At 36.1% G+C, this 23,601-nt stretch overlaps 1 protein-coding gene across 3 annotated transcripts in view; it reads right to left on the reverse strand.

Annotated features, from left to right (window-relative positions):
• The window catches only part of LOC140748918 (protein unc-13 homolog B-like), a 338,912-nt gene that overhangs the window by 50,886 nt on the left and 264,425 nt on the right, over nt 1-23,601 (reverse strand). For 2 of the 3 annotated variants that reach the window (XM_073081879.1, XM_073081878.1), the window contains exons 9-13: nt 21,984-22,104; nt 21,582-21,688; nt 18,638-18,779; nt 18,091-18,217; nt 17,703-17,843 (exon numbers count right to left, since the gene is read on the reverse strand). In XM_073081879.1, the coding sequence (XP_072937980.1) occupies nt 17,703-17,843; nt 18,091-18,217; nt 18,638-18,779; nt 21,582-21,688; nt 21,984-22,104 (638 nt within the window). Of the gene's footprint in view, nt 1-17,702; nt 17,844-18,090; nt 18,218-18,637; nt 18,780-21,581; nt 21,689-21,983; nt 22,117-23,601 lie in introns of all 3 variants that reach the window. The other variant, XM_073081880.1, reaches the window with a different exon arrangement.

Consider the following 23,601-nt stretch of genomic DNA (forward strand, 5'->3'; position numbering starts at 1 on the left):
GCCCGCTGTCTGTCCATCTATCCATCTCTCTCACCTAAACCGTAATAGACTATTGAAATTCTTACTAAGAATTTCATAAAAAAATACCACTGTGAGTTAGCCCTTATTTTGCCAACTGTACCAAAATGTACCCGCAAACTTATACACTACTTGAGCTTATACTCCGTAACGCGCGTTTAAGATGATTAATGTGGGTGAAATCGGCCAAGAAACTTATTACTCTAACAATTCCGTGAATAAGCGTAATATTCTTGCTTGCTGACGCTCACTTACACGCCCACTTTAAACGAACTATGTAATTGATTGCCTGAAACGAGTCTAACGCTTTTGATGAACTTATGTGATAGACAATATTGTATTTCCACGTTGTAGATTTTTTTTTATAATATAGGAGTAGCAGATGAGCATGCAGTCCACCTGATGGTAAGTGGCTACTGCCGCCCATGCACATCTCTAATCAACCCCAGATAGGATTAGTTATTCCTACCTGAGGTCGGCCACAGATGCGCCGCTACCCCTGAGGACTAAGCTGGAACGCCTCGGAAAAGTCTGTGTCCCTTACCACACCCTTCAAAACGGAACACAGCAGCGCCTAACACTGCTGTTATTAGGTAGAAATAGAGATAGATATATTATTACAATTTTGTTACAATGTTTTCATACTACCCGAATACTAGTGTATTCAGGTGGTATGAAAACACTACAACTACAATATTGTAGCTTTGTGAATGTGTTATTAAAATTGATTCTGCCATTTTTTAATCATCTTAAGACTGCACGAATAGACTAAAATTATTAACAGATATATATGTTTTACTGTCGTGCAAATAGAAATAACTCGAGTTTAGAAACGGTATTTATATTGAATGCTCTGATAGATACCCCAATTTATTTATTTGTATATAAATTGCAAATTTCAAGTGTATAAAGTACCAAAGCATATTCGTTGAAAGTTGAATAGAAACTAATTCCAACTCCGAGTAGTGTGGCTCGGACAAGACGTGTAATTAAACTTACTGGGGGCGAATAAAATGGTTCTTGTTGAACCAAATCGAATCGGCACAAACAAACTTATTGAAACTGTATTGGGGGCTTGATTTGGTATAGAGTTGCAGAAACCAATTCGATTCGATGCAAATTCGAACAAAGAGTTAGTAATATATTTTTTTCTAATGTAGAAGTTGCATATGAGCTTCAGTCCACCTGTACCCTTACCGCGAGTTTTCAAAACATCCCACAACTTTACGTTACGTTTACTCAATCCATTATTCTGTTCCGTTTGCTTCAGTAGACTGAGTAAACGTAACAATAAATGCTCAAGTCTTTTTGTTTGCCTCACATGTTTGCAAAAAAGAGGGACAAAACATAAAGCGCCATTTTGTCAATTTAGACATTTAATGTTACGTTACTGACACTATAGTTCTGATACAATCCGCTAGGGGCGCTGATTGGAATTTTTATGGGCAAATACATAAACAAATACCAAAACAGTCATATTTGTCAAAACGTAAAAACTCATGGTAAGGATACTGATGGTACATTACTACTGCCGCCCATGTCCATTGTAATCAACGCCAGTTAAAGTATGATTCCTATATGAAGTCGGCCACAGGTGTGTCGCTACCCCTGAGGACTAAATTGTAACGCTTATATATGTGTCTCCCTTAAAGGTACCTTCAAATTGGAAGTTGGAACACTTTCTTTAGTGTGCGTTCATGGTGAGAACACATGTGTAATATTTTAAGTTTTTACTTATCTGTTGTATGCCACGGGTCTCCTCTCATAATGAAAAGGATTTTAGCAAGTGATAATTAATTTTTAATACGCACATAACTCAGAAAAATCAGAGGTGCGTACCTGGGATTTGAACCTCGGAACCCACGATCGAGAAGCCGAGTTTCTTAACCACTAGGCTATCACTGCCTGTTGTCTAAATAAAATTAATTTCACTGTAAAAACATAAGTGATATTAAAATTCAATATAATTTTATTTTCCATTTGTAATTACATTACTGTTACGGTTTCCATTTGTAATTACACCACAGTTTATTTTACCCTTATACGGTCCACTGCTAGACACCGGCGTAAGTTAATTTATAAAGGGTATTAATAAGTAAATAGAGCTTTTTAATCGAAACCGAATGTTTGCACAAAGTTCACGGACAGTAAACGATTGAAAGTGGGTAAACCCATCGTCCCATTCAACTATGGAATAGTCGCTGTTGCCTATGGAAATGCTCCGACCTTTCTCACCCTCGGTATTTACAAATATTGTATTCGGAATAAGCAATTCGGTAACATATTGACGCCTACGTATATACGTTTTTTGGTATATTTATGTGATTTTATTGAATTGAGGTAGTAAGCGAGCCTGTAATCCACTTAATTTCAATTGATCTACCACGTATGGACATCTGTAATCAGCTCCAAATATAATTGTAGTTCTGCTCAGGTTAGAAATGTGTTTCTACCCCCTTAGAACGAAATTGGAATGCCTCATACAATTATCTTTCTTATTAGCTTCTTCGAAACAGAACACATTGATGCTTGATATTGCTGTTATTTCCCAAAAAGTGTGTAGCAGTGTTACCAACGTAGTCAAACGAACAAGGGTTCTACTACCTTCAAGTTGATTTACGTAGTACAAATTATAGTTCCTACGCAATTTTTTGCGTAAGCAGTGATAGTGGTTCAAACTCGGCACTTCGATCGAGGAGTCCGAGGTTCAAATCTCTGATTTTTAAAGTTATGTATATTAGAAATGTTATCACTTGCTTTAACGGTGAAGGAAAACATCGTGAGGAAACCTGTATACCTTAGAGAAATCCTTAGAGACCTTAAAAAAATCTCATAGGTATGTGAAATCCATCAATACGTACTTGGTCAGCGCGTTGGACTGTGGCCTAATCCTTCTCATTTTGGGAGAAGACTGCCCAGCAGTAGGACAGTAACGGCTTGATGACGACACAATTCTTTATAGTATATTCTTTACTTTTTAGTAAATAGATTAATCTTTTTATTCGAAGTAAATTTTATTCCTTCTTTCTTTCTTTTCTATAGCAAAAGAATTCGTGAAAAGTTCTATATTTAAAGCATATATAAGTATACGAGTCAGTCGGCACACATCCTGTCGCTCCTCTAATTTGTCATTCAGGTTCACGCGCGTTGTAAACAAAGGCGACGACGACGTGACGACGCCGAGGCGTTATATTAAAATAGAAGTAATTCACACATATCAGAAGGAAAATGTTTGTCACAGATGTGTTGCTTTCTACGAAACTAAGTTAGAGCGCCGTATATTCTGCTTTACGTTGATCATAATAATGTAATCTAAGCCGCTATGGGTTAGAAAACACAATAATGTAGGCACTGACGCTATAGGGTCGAAAAATGATCTAAATGTTACTTGTAAGTCAGTATTTTTACAATAATTATTTCTAACGTTTCTACCAGGGTTGTTGCTGATGCAGGTTTTTACTAGATCAGCGGATGCTGATGCTGATGCTGATTTTTTCAGATTAATATCAGCTGATGCTGATGCTGATGCTGATATTTAAAAATACTAAATATAAATATATTTTATACTGAAGTATTTGTCCCTTACGAGAATAGTATTTTTTAAACAACTTCACAAAATGAGGCGGTTCTCAATTCGACCGTAGATATGGTTTTTTTTTATGTTTGTTCGCGGATAAGTCGTCGCTTATAAACCGAACTAGATAATTTTTGTTTTGTTGGAAATAAAGATGTTTCCAAAGTGATCCATTCCATTCCATTATAAGGAAATCAGGATCTGATGATGGCAGACCAGAGAAATCGAGGGGAACTTTCAAAAATCGTAAGGCCAACTAGTGTGTTTGTAAGATTTTTAGTTTGTCATCATTAAAAAAGGCGAAAACAAAAATTTAAAAATCCAATCGACTTCCATGTCACTACAAAGCAAAAATCAACTACGCCGTTATCCAACGAAATATATTTGGTACCGACTTCAGAACCATGTACCAAACCAACATCCACTTCAGCTACCCTCCACTCTGCAGTGACACAGAAGTCGGCTTTTAATTGTTATTTTTTTTTACAAATACTACATTGTGCCGTATCTTTGTTTAATAACGAAATATTTCGTCATATTGCACTTTTCACTGGATGTGGCATTATGAATTGAATACATAATTCTGTTATTGATTGATTGAACTATGATCTAAAGTTATTGATGTCTGACCAAATTACGTTGTCAATACAATCGAATGATTGTTTGATGACAACTTGTGTTTATACACTTCTGTGATTGGCTAAAACTCCACGTGATTTAAGCTCGGTCCCGCCTTCAACGAACACGTTATAATTTCAATATCAGCATTAAATATCAGCATCTTTTGTTGCGGATGCGGATGCTGATGCTGATATGTAAAAGAAAGCTGATAATCAGCGGATGCTGATGCTGATGCTGATATTCGCAACAACCCTAGTTTCTACGTATTATAATGCTAGATATCTATTTAATTATCTAGATATCTATTTAGGTCATTTTTTGATATTTATTTGGGGTCTAAGTTTTTTTGTAGTCAACATTGTTAACATTGTCAACATCAACACCCACCACCTAGTTCTTCATTACTTCCTGGCCTTACCCCCAATTGTAGTGATTCGTCACTTACAGTTTTACCTAAGGATGTTTTTGGGGCTATTATGTCGTTCAAAAATGGATCTGCCGGAGGATTAGACGCTTTAACGCCGCAACACTTTAAAGATCTTGTGTGCGGCGCAACTGGCGACTCTGGCAGAACCTTGTTGAACGACATAACCAAACTAATAAACTTTATGCTTGCGGGTAAAGTCAATCCAGAAATTACGAATCTTCTTTATGGTGCTAATTTATGTGCCCTAAAGAAGAAAGATGGGGGTATCCGCCCCATTGCTATTGGGAACACATTAAGAAGAATAGCTTCTAAGGTATGTTGTAGGCATATCCTCCCTTCACTGAAAGAAATGTTTCAACCTGTTCAGCTAGGTTTCGGTTCGAAGGGAGGTTGTGAGGCAGCCGTACACAGCCTTAGAAGCTTTTTGCTCAACGGTGGTGGTGATGTTACACTGAAGGTTGACATTAAAAATGCTTTTAACTCTGTCGACCGCAGCACTCTGCTCCACGAAATTAAAACAATTGTCCCAGAAATTTTTCCATATTTATTTCAGTGTTATGGTGCTCCTACCCATCTTTTATATAAGGACAATTTAATTGAGTCTGCGGTCGGATGTCAACAAGGAGATCCACTTGGGCCAGCAATTTTTAGTCTGGCCATTCATCCCATAATTTCGAAATTAAATTCAAGGTTGAACATGTGGTACTTGGATGACGGGACCTTAGGAGGCGATGAAACCAGCGTATTTAATGATTTTACATATCTTTAAGATGCCTTAAAAAAAATTGGCCTTGAACTGAACTTTTCGAAATGTGAGCTTTTTATAAATGAGCTATTACCTGAATCTGTACGTAGATTAATTTTACAAAAGTTTTATTGTTTGTCCCCTGATATTCAAATTGTAGGAAAAAAAACACTTCGCCTCCTGGGTTCTCCCGTTTTAGAAGAATCTATTGAACCTTTTTTCGACGAACTGTTGTCAAAATTTGATGTTATTTCTGAACGTTTAGGCAAAATTAAAATTCACATGGCTTATCATATTATTCGTTTTTGTATTTTTGTGCCTAAATTCACATACTTTTTAAGATGTTGCCCAGCTTGGAAATTTTTAAATTTACTGTCAGTTTTAGATTCTCATATTTTAAGAACTTTGTCTAATATTTTAAATTGCAATTTGAACGAGAGATCTTGGTCCCAGGCCTCTTTACCCATTCGGTTTGGAGGTCTTGGTATCAGGAAAGCTACATCTGTTGCATTACCAGCATTCCTGTCTTCTGTGCACGGTGCGAGTTCTCTGTTTCAAAAAATAACGGATTCTTCATTAGGCCATACAGAGATCTCGTATTGTGAGGAAGCTAAGAATGCTTGGCGCATAGCTTGCCCGGGTGTATCACTACCTGTGGACCTGAACGTGCAAAGGCTATGGGACGAGCCGCTTTGCAGAATTACACACACCTCCTTGGTAAACTCAAGTGTGAGTTCTGCAGAGCGAGCTCGTCTTCTAGCCGTTTCTGTTAAGGAATCAGGATTTTGGCTACATACAACACCGTCCAATAATTTAGGGACGGTGTTAGATAATTCTTCATTTACTATCGCCATCGGCTTGCGACTAGGTTTACCTATAATTCATCCACATTGTTGTCCTTGTGGAGTTCAGGTAGACCATTTGGGACATCACGGCCTTTCTTGTCGTCGTAGCGCCGGTCGCCAATCGCGCCATGCTGCCCTTAATGATGTCATCCGCAGGGCTCTTGCTACCGTCAACGTACCGGCACAATTAGAGCCGAACGGTGTTGTACGTGACGATGGTAAGAGGCCTGACGGTTTGACTCTAATTCCTTGGAAGAATGGGAGGTGTCTTGTGTGGGATGCTACGTGCGTCGACACAATGGCACCTTCCCATCTTCATCTTTCGTCTAGGGCGGCTGGTGTTGTGGCTACCGACGCGGAAATACGCAAGCTGCAGAAGTATGCTAGTCTCAGTCGAGACTACATATTTCTGCCGTTTGGTGTGGAAACGATGGGGCCGTGGGGTTCTGACGCTCGATCTTTTTTTAAACACCTGTCAAGGCGTCTGATCGAGTGCACCAATGACCAGAGGGCTGGCGCTTACCTCGGGCAAAGAATTAGCTTAGCTATTCAACGAGGTAATGTCGCCAGCGTTTTGGGGACTCTACCAAGGGACAGCAATTTGGATGAAGCTTATTATATTTAATTTATTTTTCATACATAACTATTTTAAATCCTGTTTTATTAATAATTTTTGTATTTCTATTAGGTTAATATTGTAAATAATTTACTACGAAAATAAATTACTTATAAATAATATAACTTGGAAAATACAAATCAAATCAACATTGTGAGATACGGAATCGTGACATAACTACAATTGTATGAAGCATTTAATATTATGTTGCAAATACGAATCTCAATTTATACATTTTAATGTGGAATGTAAAATGAAGAAATGAAATATCAAGTTCATGTTGCAAAAGCTTGATTAATACATTACTCGGAGTTAAATAAAAACTCAAAATAAAAACGTATTTATATTGCCAAGTAGCGCTGAAATACGTTGAATAAATGTTACTTATAAAGCGGTGATTTCCAACCTTTTTCATAGTATCACCCTTTAGTATCTAAGTATATTTCTCGACCCCCTACTCTCGAATGTTTTTAAATTGAATTTTGTATGTTACAAATATCAATTATTTAATAAGATTCCATTAAAAACATAGTTAACTGAACCTGAACCAGACATATTTTAAACTGAATACATCGTCATCTTTTCTACATTTATAACTTCTTTAATAGAAATATCTATTCAATCTTAATATTACATTTTTTATTTTTCCACTGAAGATTCCTGACCATCTGCAATCCCCTATGGAGGCTTGCACTTTGAAAAACACTGATAAAAGCGTAACCTAATTCACGTAACGTTTTTAACGGCGACAAAGTAAGTGGGTAAGTTACGTGTGAATAGTAATTTCCATAAAACAGCATATCGATTTTGAAACAAAACAAAGGAAAGAACCACAGGTTGACATGACACATAGTTATGAGCACGATACAGTATTTTATAAGGCGGTAGGAAGTAATTTACGTGTGTTGTGGGTTGTTATTCACAGATTAACCTAGCTGTAATGTCAGTAGGTGGTACTGTAGTAATTGTGGGAGCTCGAACCGCTCGGTAAGCGACCCCGGGAAGGGCGGCGGTATGTGTGGTCGCATACCGTCGTACGCACCAGATGGTGTGGCGAGCGTTAGGCTCACCTGGGCAGAGCCCGACGGGGTAACGCGCTAAGAGGACTTCGGTTGCGTTCCTTTGGAGATCCCGGAGCCCTCTACGCAGCGCTGAGGACGGCCACCGGGGGAGTTTTAGTGCGGTAAAAATCCCACATAACCCTGCGTCGCTCCCACGGCACCGGGTACCTTTTGAAGGTTTCCCCCTCGTGAACAAAAAAAAGAAGGTGGTACTGTAATTCCGGGATCAGAATAGGCCTACATTATTCCCTGCCTGTCGTGAGAGGCAACTAAATGGGGGCTTTTGGAAATGTGGACGACAAGACAACTCGAACGAATTCGGGAAAGATGGTGGTACGAGTATATTGTCGTACACACCACACGAGCATCATTCTCACTTGGGCAGAGCCCGACGAGGCAACGCGCTAAGAATCAGGTTGCGTTTTTTGGAGATCCCTGAGTCCCCTATGCGTCGAGGACAAATTTCGAAAATAAAAAGTACAAATTTTGAAAAGCGTACGTGAAGCATAACTTAATTTATTTAGCGTTCTTTTTATAACGGGGACAAAGTATTGGGTAAGAGTTACGTGTGAGCGGTAATTTACTGTAATTTCCATAAAACAGCGTACCGACTTTCAAACAAAAGAAAGGAAAACAAGCCGACATTTGACATAATTACATGACTATAAAGAAATAATTTTTCTTTGTCATACCATTATTGTTCTATTGGGCAAGAGTCTCATCAAAGAGTGAAAAGGGTTTACGAACTGCTTAGAACAAATTTTCCATAGATACTTAGAAATTATTTCTAAATTATGTCAAGAATGACAGGCAGACAGATAGACAATGACTATAATCGCGGATTGTCTATGATACATTGAATGTACATTTTAGAAAAATACTCATTACCTTAATAACACGGCTGCCAATATAAAAATATAGATAACTAGCTGACCCGGCAAACGTTGTGTTACCATATAAATAAAAAAATTGTAAGGGTGAACATCCCTTATCACTTAGGGGTATGAAAAATAGATAGTAACCGATTCTCAGACCTATTGAATATGCATATAAAATTTGGTAAAAATCGGTAAAGCCGTTTCGGAGCAGTACGGTAACTAACACTGTGACACGAGAATTTTATATGTAAGAAAATCCCCAATGCAATAAACAATATTTCATGTAAAGTTCTTTATTGTCAGTTGCAATTTTACAAAATGTCCAGCAAATGTATTCAGAGTTTAAAGAAACTAAAGTAGAATATTATGTAGAATAAAATAGATAGAATTCTCAAGGAGAACGGGTTTCCTTTATCTACAAATGACTACAATTCCCGTATGAAGTAATAGGTTCAAAGAAGCTTCATTTCGTTTTAAATTAAATAGAAGCTAGAACTGCGGTCGGAGCTTACAGTCTGAGTTAAAAAGCTCAGATTTGCAAAGTTTTCAGCGAGCTTCCATGATTCTGTAGCCGACTGAGATAAATCTGCACTTAGAAATGTTGTATTGCGTTTAAGTTAATGATTTGGAATGCTAAAATGTTCAGTATTTTACATACTCACATGTAAAGTATATGTTATAGTGTATTATTTAAACTTGCTCTTTTTTTAATTAAACCTAATGTGGACGGGCTACTTGATAGAAGAAGTCACCATTGCCTATGGATATTTACAATTACAAAGGATCGCTGATTACCAATGCATCTTTAAAATAAGGCTTAAAAATAAAGCTCTTTTTGCACATTTAATATTTAAAGGGAGAAGATAACTTTATAACATGAAAAATATGTTATGAAAATTTGCTCTTATTTACTTCTATCCTATATAGAATACTACTTACTCATATAATCTATAAAAACGCAAATGCCAAAAAATGAGACATGATTTTATAAACATTTTTAGATATTTATTAAATCATGTGTTAGGTTTGTTTTAGTCATCGAATAAGCAGACTATTTCAATCTATTTGAAGTCTGAAAATTCAAAAACGAAATTTACTTTAATTTAATTTTTATATCTAGTTAAAATAAAAATAACACAAAATGCAGATACAAAATATACCTCGTGTTCGCGCAGTCGGGTAAAAAGATGAATTTCTCTAAAAGCATCGTCGTGGTGGAACGAAAGTTTTAATAACCCCGGATTTGATTCGAAACTTTGGGAGGCGACAACACGGACAAACCGGCAGACTAGCATTTTTGCTAAAATTATAAAGTGCAGAGTTTTATACCGAAATAAGACGCTTGTGATATCGTCTACGAGAAAAACGGCGAATAACGTAATAACGTAAACTCACTAGTTTATCACTGTATAATAATATAACGATACAACGTTACATTATATTAGATTCGTATAACGTTATATTTGTATGACGTTGATAACAAACTTAATAGTAGTTTTTTTTACATTTTTTTTCGTTTTTAGGCAAATGTGTTTTAATTTTTTTTATTGTTTAGAAAAAACATTAACCACTTGTAATTATGATGATTTCAGTAGCGTGTACGCTAGTAACCTACGAGACTAACCTCTAGCTTAGTCTCCGATCTGCTATTCAGAAAGTTCCGGGATAAATTCAAGGTAATGTGAATAATTAATTTAGATATCTGACCTGGGTCAGAATATTAATGTCTATAGAGAAAATAGAGAATTGTAACTAAAAGAAACGTTAAAAATCTTGCAACCGTCATGTACAATATAAATAGTTGCATTCTCATTTTCAAAAAGTAGTCTGTGATTGCTTTTTGTGCCTGGTGGTTGGAACACGGCCTCTACTGTCTAAATCTTTAAAAAGTCATGTGCGTTTAAACATGGTCACTTGCGTTCATGGTAAAGAAAAACATTAAGCGAATATATACACATTTCAGAGCTTTTTTAAAAGGTCTCAAAAGTACGTCAAGTTTACCAATTTGTACGTGATCACCGCACGCACCGCTCCCTCTCTCTCTAAAGCCCAGCAGTGGGACAATAATGGTTTGCTAACAATACTCATTAACGAAGTAAACTTGCACACAATCCATACAGACTCCCATTTTAAAAATGGTTTCTAACTGTTATTTTCTTTTTCAAATAGTCGCTTAAACGACTCCAGTACAACAAGTAGGTAATATTCAGAAAAAGTAGGACACGCAGCCATGATGAACAATTTTGTACATTTTCAGGTCACTGTTAATTTTTTTACTGAAATGTTCTGCTCTGATTTATGCATAATATACACATATACACTAGTATACACATATATATAATATACACATACACATAGTATACACATATATATTATATACATAATATACACATATACATGCATATATACATATACATACTTGTATTTATTTGAAGTTGACACTTTTAGTGTCGAGATCAGCTACGAAATCATCATCAACTATCTTTTTATCGATGACAGCTCCCGATGTTCATAATTATGTTCGGTCTCAGAATGAAAATAATTGCGACTTCACACATTTGAGAGCCTAATAAAGCATTCTCAGATTTGCTGCTTTGTAATGTTTACCCTTATAGAAAATATTATTATTTATAAACTGCACTAGCTGACCCGGCAAACGCAGTGTTGCCATATAAATAAAAAAATGTTAAGGGTGAACAACCCTTATCACTTAGGCGTATGAAAAATAGATAGTAGCCGATTCTCAGACCTACCGAATATGCATATAAAATTTGGTGAAATTTGGTAAAGCTGTTTCGGAGGAGTACGTAACTAACATTGTGACACGAGAATTTTATATATAAAATATAACAAAATGTCAAATTTATTTGGGGATTCGAACATCGTCATCAGAATTGGACGACAAAATATCCGAATTATTTTTCATGCCGATTTTTGTTACATTCTATAATTAGGAATTTAAATCTACTCTTTAATTTAATACTAATTCCTCCAGTTTCATTTGTTGAATATGCTCATAGAACAACTTGCTACTAAATTGGACAAACTTCGACAATAATCCCGAATGGTCCATCCCCATTCTAAAGGCTTCACGGTACCTAAGCTCGGACGTTAAATGAAACGAGCGGTAACTTTTAAACGGCCATTTTCAATTTTAAAAGGAAAATGTTACTGATGTTTAACATTGTAAATTATACCAACCATATTTCTTTAAATTTTTGATTTTTCGGTCATTCGCTTTTTCATTATTTTTCGGTCATTCGCTTTTTCATGTATTAAAAATAATATAAAAAAGTCAAGTGATAGACTTTTTTTCAGAATAACATCCAAATGGATGGGAGTAGGCACTACTAAATTAATCTCAAATTAGTAACTAATTCAAAAAGTATATAGTTAGAGAATAATGATAAAACTGAAAGTAATACAAAAATATTTCGATAGAAAAACTATTTTCAAATCATTCCACTATTGTTCAAATATATAAATTGATCATCCCAATTAAACTCAAGTTTTCAGCGACATAGTTCTTCGCTCCTCTTATTTTTAGAAAGTAGATCAGAGGTTACAGTGGCACTCATTTCCATTTGTCGCTCATAAATAAATAGTTTCTTTATGTAGGGTCACCCAAATAAACGGAACGACCGCTGAATTGGAGTGGCTTTCCGAACTTTGTATAAAATTCACAGACGCTCTTTGACACAAAGAAAATCCTATCATTTGGGTACACATCTCGCTTTTGTACACAACAATGAAGTGCTTGTGACCGTGGCTGGAACAATTTGCATCACAAAACTGTCCCATCGGGGTCAAATGTGGGAAGACATTATACTTTTGGATTAGCTCGCAGATTTTTTTACCAACTGGTCCGTTGACGGGACGAAGAGGTTTGTGGGTTTTTGACCCTTGACCTGGAGTCTGGAGTCTTTCTTTGTGTGTGTCGATGTGTGAGTGTAGAGGTGGCTTATATTCTTATGTGGATTTAATCAGGATAACTTTTGGTGATCCGAGTGGGATCCGTTTCTAAGACTCAACCGGTGGTTCAAAGAAACTTATCCCCTCGTTCAAATTTAGGATCGTATAAATCACGCTGAGAGGCATTTGTCTGGGAAGTTCTCAAGGAGACTTGGCTTAGAACCCTGAAGGTCCGAATTCCTCACGTACAACGTCCCTCTGTGTAAACTCGTAGCGTGGCAAATTGTTGTTGTACAAACTATTTAAATATATGTGATAATAGTTGCCTCAACTGTTGTCATATACTTCTAAGTCAAATGTTGTAGATGTACGAACAACATCAAAAATTTATTTAATAACGTGTTTTAGATTTCTTCAATATCATTAGTGTTTTTGTAAATAAGCATTTTTCATGTTTATAATAATGTCGGCTTTATCTCATTAATAATTTACCTTCAGTCTTCATTGCTTCTATCCATTTTTACTCAACTTTTTACTACAATATCAGATACAGAACTTGGTTAGAAACCCAATTCGGCAATAAACATGACTAAAATACTACTACTACTCATAAGCGTGCTGGAATAAACACAATCCCGTTTTCCTCCATGAATATCATACAGAAAATTAGCCCTAAAAACTAGACTACACTTTTATAGTAGGTACGTGTCCTTTAGTTAGCGGTCCCACTAACTTTCCACATTTATTCACGAAAACTTGTCCCATTCAGCCCGCATCTTGCCGGCTCTGATTTTTGAATCGCTTGAAAACTTGCCTCGGCTTGAATTGCAAAGTTCTTGAAACAAGTACGTAACCAAAGTTATATAGAGGTTAGTTTAGTAAAATACTTCAAAAGATAGATTTAACTATGAAGTGTAAGAACGTGGTTTATAAAATTGCAGGTAAATTCAACGACGTATTAAATTTAAATGAAATATTACTTAAGTCCCAGAGATAGTATACGCTACAGTTTCCTTTCAATAATCGAGACTGGAGCAGTTTAAGTTAAGGTATGCTAGAATGGATCTAAATTATGAACCAGATCGACTTTTTTTAAGTCAACATGAAGATTTTTTTACGCTTTCTGCACTTACGAACTTCAAACTAAAATGACATTAGTAGAGGTACAATGGTCACAAACACAGAAAAGAACACAAATTTCCAGCCCGAGACATAAATCTAGATTCATAATTTAGATATCTGCCTAGCCGGGGAACCCGGAAACCTCTGCGTATCAAACCGATATGGTCCCGCCACGCCGGTTATATTCAGTGGAACATAATGGTGCCCAACCCAGACAATTTTACTTTTTTTTTATATAATATAATATAGGAGTAGAAGGCGAGCATGCAGTCTACCTGATGGTAAGTGGTTACTGCCACCCATGGGGCAGGGAATTCAGAGAATGATGCATCACGCGACCAGTAATCGGACTAGGTTTCATCAGAGCTCAGGGGATCTGCATCTGAATGTGTGCCAAATTAGACCAGCTTGGCGACTGGCTTCTGACTCCCTGACGCACTGGTACGCATATCTAATGAACTCCAGATAAGCTTAGATTTCTACATGATCGGTCACAGATGGGCCGCTACCCCAGAGGACTAAACTGGAATGTCTCTCTAACCTATCGAAAACGATGTCTCCCTTACCACACCCTTCAAAGCAGAACACAGCAGCGCTTAACACTCCTGATAAGGCAGAAATAGGTATGGCGGTGGTGCCGCCGGAGTCGAACCACATGGTTTTACCACCTTCGAAAAACTCATTTTGATACTTTATTATTTGTGCAAAAAAAAAGTGCATAAAAACTGCTGAGGAACAATTTAAATCAAACTGATACTTTGCCTTCTGCTAGCGTGAAAGACGCTCGTTAAAAAGTTCAAATTACGCTCACTAGCATTTCAGTGTCATTTTGCAAGGATCAGCCATTATAACAGATTTGTTGCAATTAAAAATCGCACGAAAATTCAAATCCTACTTTTTCATTTTCGAACTCGCATATTTGTCTCAACAGGAGGCGTTAGGCGATAAACATTTTAACTGCTAAATAAAGTTCTGCTACATACTGTACACTACAAGCCATTATTTAACATCTCCCCCAATTGAGGTCATATTATCTCTAACGAATAATCAAATTGGTTCTTGTTTGTTTGCTTGTTTAAATACGCACTCATAGCCTAAAATATTTTTCAAACAAAATTTAATTATTGTACTGACTACTTGACACACTTTATTGCTAGTGAGACACACGGTTTCGTGTCAGCCAAGTTCTCAAAATGAAAAACTGGCGACACAGCATCATGTGTTAAATTATACTTCACCAATACCTTTATATCGCGGTAAAACTTAAACAACAAAATTAAATGTTCATAATATACATCGCTTTATTAGTACGGATTCTATTCAAGCGGGAGCACAATAAAGAATGAAGGTAATAACTGTAAGGTATAAATTAAGTGAAGGTACAAAAGAACAATTCAACCGAAAAACGGCAGAACTTTTAGAACTAGTTATCAAATAACACCGTGAACAGTTAGGGGAACTAATGCCGACTACTAATTTAATTTTCCGTTCAAAGTTTTGAATATTTGAATTACACTTCTAATTAAAATAAAGTAAGGTTTTACTGCGTTACAATTAGTTTCAATTCAGGTTTTTGGTTAAGTGCTCAATTAAATTAAATGCGAATATGTAAATTACACGGTGTATATTACTAGTTATGTAAATTTCCGATAATTAATAGCCCGACTGCAGAGAATAGTGTTTTTTCGAGCGTAAGATACATTTATATACTGTATAAATGTCGTTGGAATCGTTTAAATTGTAAGAGTGACCGATGGTATATTTTAAGCACGATTGCTTTGTTTGTATAATATACATATCTCTAGTATAAAGTATAAATTTAATTATCTAAGCTGTCAATCAAAATTAAATATTTCGAATTTTTCATTTATTCAAAAAGGCACCTCCTTTTTATATTTGAGACTAACAATGCAGCAGATAGATAAAGCAAACAATGGAAAGGAGTCAATGTCACCTATGGACATTAGCAACACCAGAGGAGTTGCCAATGCCGGCTTTCAAGGAGAGCTCTTTTTGCACCTATACATGTAATGAAGATTAAAGGTAAGTTTCCCGTAAAGTACAGCAAAGATAAATTAAAAACGCATATAATAGCCATACATCTTCTATAACAAAGTGTACAGCACCACCGTGAGAGACCACAGAGATCAACCACCTGGTACGCTTTAAAAGTATTACGATATTTCACTTTTCCGATGCGTGAAATGGAAAAGGCACTCACTCAGCAACTTGTGTCAAGGGAATTGTACCGTGAATTTCGTTTTTTTCAATCTTGCGGATAATCCCCTTGGATCCGAAGTTTTATGTAATTTGCTGAGGTCTACGGGACGAAGGCGTAACCTTGACAATGAATACGAAGAAATTGAAATGTTTTCTATTTTATCGTCAAACCTAAGTAAGTAAATCATACAAATTGTTTTCTAAATCTAACTTGAATATGTTTTGCAAAACTCTTTAATCGGTTTAGATGTTCTTTTTATTGACGCTTTGTGAAGCGAAAATACAAATTCAAGATTAGAGTAACTAAATAAGTTCTCTATTTGAATTGAGATGAATTATTTAAGATAAGTGAGGCTTAATTTGACTTGTCTTTAGAAGATATTTCATTGAACCATTTCTAAAATATTTTGTGGTTATCTTGACTTGTGTTAAAAAATAATACATTTTTAGATCACTTAAATTGCATATAATAAAAACAGCTTATAAAAATATTGTTTTTGTATTTCATTATTTAAAAAATAATCGGCCGATCGCATTTTGAAGGGAATTTAAGAAATTAATGGAACACATTACAGAAATAGGATAGGCCACTTTTATGTCAAATATATCCTAAAAAACCTACGTAGTCACCGAAAAACATACACCATATGTGGACTTAGTACGAATAAATTTGCCCCATAATAAACATGTAAAGCAACGTCCGAGATATAGCGATTACACCCTATGCTATAAGTTGTTTGTTTCCTACATTAAGTAATAGCGCGAACAATATGGTAATTACTGGTCTTGGCGGCTGTCCAGAGGGCATAAAATATTTATGATAAGTTGACCTTAATTTGACTTGTCTTCAGATGATGTTTCAATGAACCATTTATAAAATACGTTATGATTAACTGAACTTTTATCAAAAACATTAACATTTTTAAATCAGTTTTTTAAATTGCATGTTATGAAACTTCACACATACATTAATGAGCACATTACAGAAATAGTACAGGCCATTTTCTATGTCAAATACATCTAGAATATTCACCGAAAACATTCACACCATATGTGGACTTAGTACGAATAAATTTGCCCCATAATAAACATGTAAAGCAACGTCCGAGATATAGCGATTACACCCTATGCTACAAGTTGTTTGTTTCCTACAGTTAAGTAATAGCGCGAACAATATGGTAATTACTGGTCTTGGCGGCTGTCCAGAGGGCATGGTGCCAACGTCTTCGACCTGTTGACTACACCATACGGAAGTGACAAAATGTTCGAAAAATATAAGCTTTCAACTGAAGCTCGCCAGGTGGTATTTCCGTGGCGTTTTGCCACGCCACTATTTGTCATTTGTGTTGACACCGTGTTAAGTCTTGTTAGGTGGATTAAAACAGGTGAATTTAACGAATTTGATAGAAACGGTTCATATTGCAATAAATTTAAGAAAAGTTTCTAATACCGGAGAATACTTTTGTTCTTTAGCAAATGTACTTATTATTTCGCGTTGAATTAGTAGAATAGTTATACTATTCATCCATATAAATGTGTGTCCATGTGTATAACAACTTAAGATTTTTGAAACGTTAGTATTTGCCCGCAGTCGAAGTCAAAGTAGAAAAATCCAGGTATTTGCTTGTATATCGGTGTAACGTATAACAAACATTCCACTAACCTGAACGTGATAAGGTGCGACCTTCTCCTCTCCTTTGATCTCCACATTGATGTGCAGCCTGATGGCTCCCGATACCGCCGACTTATCCGTTCTCTTCTCTAAATTGTACCACACGTCCATCTCTCCTGACAGAGTCCGAACCTGGGGCAAATTATGACGTCATTACTCACTATTATTTTTTCGCTAGACGTTGAAGTGATTTTGAAGGACAGTTCACCTAATTTCACTAAAAAGCGACATTTATGTAAATTGAACGAGTTCCCAAAATTACTTTCGCAAACAATTTCCACGTCGGTTTGTAAAATTGGTTCCCACGTTGAAATAGTAAAAAAATCTCCCTAATATAAGGGTCGCTCAAAGTTCCAACATTAGCATTTTTATTGTTTACCTCGATGATCGTTTGGCCCAAGAAGTCGTCCGATTCCCTCGTCAATTTCTGCCGAAGTTTCGATTTCAAGTCGTTGTCCTCGTCCCAAACTCGCACTTTGATCCGATCGGAGGAATTGTGGCATTCGCTACGAGAAAAATACAACTTATCTTAGAGAAGGGAGAATTTTCGATTCTCGCAGAATTATCACAACAAACTTTTATTATACGTAGAAGTAGATATATGGCTTATGAAATTCTTATGTGGTTTATATATCATCATGCTCACAGTTTTTCCTAGTCTATTTCATTCTAAATTTCTGTTAGAACCTTCACATTAACAGCACCGATGTCGCATTCATTTCTTACGACTTTCCTGTATTCTTCAGATGTTTTAATTAACTTATGACTTTTACACAAAAACATAGTAATATCAGCTATCTTAAACTATAATTTACTTAAAGTAAGTCTTCGCAATATCAGAAAAATGTCAATAAAAGTCACCTTCACATTCGTTGATATTTTTCATTAGATTCAATTCTAAAAAAACATTAACTTTTAGAACTTACAAGTAAAACTTCTCATTCCAGACCGGGTTCAGTTCTTGAGGCATAGTGCGGGTTCGTTTCTTCACTTTGCTGACCTGAACGGTGACGTAGGGATCCGATGTTCCACTCTTGTCCTTCGCGATCAGCCCTTGCGCACAGATAACTGCCCGAGGAGGGCCATTTTAATTGGATTCAAGTGGATAAGCCCGTGACAATTTGGTAAGCAACATATAACACATTTCAATTAACTTTACTGTTTTAACTTAATAGCAAGAAACCTCTTAATGTTTAAAGATACACAAAATATGCCACTAAATTTCAAAAAGGTTACTCAATTAAACAAAATTGAACGGAACTTAAATATCACTGGAATTTTTCGTTCAAAAATTTTAGAGCTATGAAATTTTAAAATATTACAAATATCAATAACAAAAATATAAACTCGTACTTAAAAACGTTTCCTTTACAAAAGTGTCAAATAAATCAAATACATTTTAATTTGATACCCAATTTAATCTGTGTTCAGTAAAAGTGGATAAAAGCAATAAAAGAGAACTGTCTATCCATCTGTCCATTTGTTGATCAATGCAATTTCATTCAAACGATTTCTCAGGGCTAATTTTATTTCTTTCCAACATTCAAGAATTTAATACAATGTTATTTTTCTTTTATACTTCTTTTCTAAGAAATGTTATCCAACTTAATAATGATTTAAAATTGAAATGTTGTAATGATCATCTACTAATATAATTTAGCAGAATTACTCATCAATAAGCTTTACTTTTATTTTTAACAACTTTATTAGATACTGCATTTAATTTGTAATACTTTTATTAATTACATTAACCTATATTACAAAAGCAATGTTAATATAATTTTAGTAATCTTTAATTAATTAGTAATGATGCTTTAATTTCATATGCTCGTACTTACCTTACGCTTTAGGCTACCGCACCGTAAAGTCATTACCACCGTCGTGTAGTATTTACCTGTTGGGTCACTAAAAACGGATTACCTGTGATTAGAACAGGCCGGGGTCAAGGAGAAGACGCTAGCTTCAAATCTACCAATTCTATGTATGACCAAACTCGAGTTCTAAAACAACTTGAACATAGCGACTACATTATCGCAATTCTAATGCAAACTTTGTCCAAGAAGAAAGTTTCAAACAAGTGTAAAAATATGCTCGGGGATGAAAATCTAATTGTTCCGGAATTTTCACGAATCGAAAGTTTGATAGAAGTGAAAGAGAGACAGAGAGAAGAGAGAGAGAGAGAGAGACAGAGGAAAGACGGGATCTTATTTTCAAAGTTTTGGGGTTCATCGTTCATCCTGCATGCTTTTGATTTTGCTAAATTCAAAAACGCATTCATCTATTTATTCAAAAAATCTACTCAAGTAGGTTTCTAGATCAATCTGAACAATTAAAGTTATGATCAAACTGATGTCGTTGCATCACAGTATGAGTTATTGGTTGCTATAAAAAGTCATGTCAATTCGTGATTCTCATGCATTTCTGTGATAATATCGAGCAATCGTGCTCTCTGTGGTTTTGCTATTAATAAAATTTGTAGTGATTATTCTGTTTGTGATTTCGTGTCTTGAGAAGTTTATATCGTGTGCGTTTAGTTATTTATTTGTAAGTAATGTTTGATCACATAGAATGTTGTGATTCGTGGAATTTCCTTTTAGTGTTCATGAACAAAACAAGCTATGTTTTGTCGTATAGTGAGTAGAGGCGGTGCACTAACGACCGTGAATGGACTGGGTTAGTAATTGAAGTAAGGTTGCATAGAATGTGGTTGAAATCTGCTAAAAACTATTATGTTACTTCTAAGAGCGTACAATAGCTACTGAGACGCGATGATAGTATCACACAATAATTACTCGTAAGTACTTTCTAAGATGACCCAAATATGTATATGACTCAAAATATCGCGATTACAGTACTTGTGCAAGTTACATTTTTAGACTAAAGAAAAATACTCAATCTAAAATATGTAAATACAATAGAATGAGGTAAAGAGCACTCAGTCTACTTGACGTTAGGTGGTTACATGATCGCTATAGAAATACTTAATTACACTAAAGAATAATATTCTATTGTTAACTTCAAATTAAACAAGATCCACATAAGATTATTTATATATTGTCAACTCTAGAAATTAAATTGGAAAGCTACATTTGCTTATCATAGCCGGGCAACCTAAAGAGAGTAGTGTTAGAGGTATTGTTACCAAACGATTATTTAAGTAACACTAAGTTCTTACATACGTCCATCAACTTGGAACTATTTTAGGCCGGCGCCACACGGCTAACAAAATAACATGCACAAATACTTTAAATACTATTAATGATAATTATATACTTCAATTTATTGCGTATTTACGTAGATATTTACTATGGCGGGGTAAGCTACTTAGTTTTACTCGACTAAATTACTCAAATACTCAATACTACGCATTGTTTTTAACTATCGACACAACTTTACGAATGATGTGTAGCTTGATCAAATTACGCTCAGAGAACAAATTTAAACACTTGTTTTTATAAAGCCGGGTTACAATACGATATACAAATGTTAGTTCTGCGTTTAGGGGCCACATGTATGTAGGTACAAACTGAATTTTTAGCAGATTTCAACAAGAGTATAGAAGTCAGGCGAATAGTCGGTCTAATAGAGCCAAATCTGCGAGCGTGCGGTTCGTAGCCGCAAAAGACCACAGCAAACCTGTGATGGCGATTTTGCAGGACCATTTCGAAGTTCCTTCGATAGTGACCTGCTTGGCCTGTTCGAGGGTGTCTATGTGAGTGTCTGGGTCGACGCTAAAAGTCCGCCTGGCGCCACATGAAACGAAAAACAGGAAAGAATTTAGTGTCGTGTGTGTGTCGGTCGCGGCTGGAGCTTCGCAGTCTGGACGCGGCGATCTGTGGAGTAACGGTTATTCACGACACATCATCGAACCTGTGATGGCGATCTTCGCGCTCCATTTGGACGTGCCATCGAGGACTGACTGCTTCACGGTGCTCATGTGTGCCGCATGCCCCTCTCCTTCGATGCTGAACACGCGTCTGTTACACACAATATGCATCAAACTTCCATCGAAGTTAGGTGAAGCCACGCTCGATAACGATTAAAACTATGTACCTTTTCGATTACCATTCAACTTGGTCTATAAATATAAAGTTTCTGAAACTGGAACAAATGTTAATACTGTTGAAATATTTATGTATGTATAACTATCACTATGTAGGTATATAAATACAATAATGTGGATATTATACTGTATAGTTTATTATATTATCATTGATGGTTAAAAATGAATAGGTCATAGATATTGGTGCGAAGAATGACTACGTCAAGTACCTGATAAGTTCGAAGATTTCCGGCTTATCTCGTTCTCGTTGTTTCATCCTTTCCTTCATGGCCGTGATAATCGAGTTAGCCTTGTCCTCGGCGCCGTGTTTTGACGATTTCTCAGCGGCCCCTGCGAAACACACTGCTCAGGCGGTGCCAACGTAGTTCTTGGAAGCCGCGGGATGCGCCGGGATGGCCCCCCCGCCCCGCGTTCAGGCCTGCCACGACCACCCGTAAGCTACAACCTTACCAGATACTAACTTAAAAAAATAATACATCGAACCGCATTTTTACTGACTGTCAGATCTGATAAGGTCAATCACCCCGAGCGGCGCCAGTCGGGGCAAACCCGAACACGAAGCCTCTACAAGAAATATTGACATCCCAAAGCTATTTCCACATTTCAGACCTCCTCTCCATCTGTTCGGCATTAAATCCAGTAAAAAGGAAATTGCTTTAAAGAATCGAATCCTTTATATTTATCTGTATAAGTATCGTTTGTTAGCTCCGTAGCGTACAGTACTACTAGCGTTATAAAACAGCTGTTTATTTTTTGTTTAGCTTGTCAAGCGTTTAGAAATCTTTAAAGGGTTAAGTGAAACATAGGAATAACTATAGAAATAAACACAGAAACGCGGTAATCTAAAGTAAAACACGTAAGAAAGTAAACTAAGACCACATATAATATCGAAGTGGACAGATACTGGATTGCGTGCACACATTTGCTAACAGGCACATATGACTCTGTTTTCTGGGGCGCACGTGGTTCAAGCTTAGGCATTTTCGTTAGAAGAGCGGTGTGTTAGATAGTGTGAGATGTAAAGTAAGGTACAGAAGAGTATAGCACATATTTAAGGGGCCTTCACAAATTTGGCGCTGGGCGGGGCGACCGGAGGGATCAAGAGTGATAGGACCGGAAACCCTAATGTGATCAAACCATCTACACTTCAAAAACATACGACATCAAGATAACATTTATTCAATACATACTTAGAAATGACACAACAAAAACACGAAATAAGGTAAAACCGGAATAAGAAGTACATACATCCAATACGTGTAAGGTAAGCGAAGCTTAGTAACAAAAAGCGAATTGTTCAAAAAACTCCACAACAAATAAAACGTAAATCAAAACATGTCAATTGGAAATTTAATAAAATTCGAATAATTTACACATATAAATACAAAGACGCTTTTAAAGTGTAGATTTTGTATGACAATGACGTGCAGTCGACATTGTATGTAATAACAACTAGTGAAACTTTATCTTACTTGATTATCCGACTGCCCGCCTAATGAGAGTGCAAACGTGATTCTAAATCCGAATTATAGGAGTTATAATTTAGAAAATAGGTATGTGTTTCAATCGTATACCAATAGCCATGCACACCGATGAAGCGAGAGGTTATTTCATTAGGAAGGGTAACACCATGCTTATTATATGAGGTCATTGAGAAAAACAAATGAACACAACAATCACAGTGAAAGAAAGATAACGGGTACATAAGAAATGAATATCTCGGATTTTTGCGTGGAACCATGTGATGTCCGACTAGTCTAAGGCTGATTCTTGGTCTTAACTAATGATCTTGGTCGTGTTTCGAAGTGATTTTGCGTTTAAACATAC

The sequence above is a fragment of the Epargyreus clarus genome, unplaced genomic scaffold, assembly GCF_041222505.1.
Source record: "Epargyreus clarus isolate Ecla_fem2 unplaced genomic scaffold, WU_Ecla_fem_2.2 ptg000017l, whole genome shotgun sequence".
Taxonomy (NCBI): domain Eukaryota; kingdom Metazoa; phylum Arthropoda; class Insecta; order Lepidoptera; family Hesperiidae; genus Epargyreus; species Epargyreus clarus.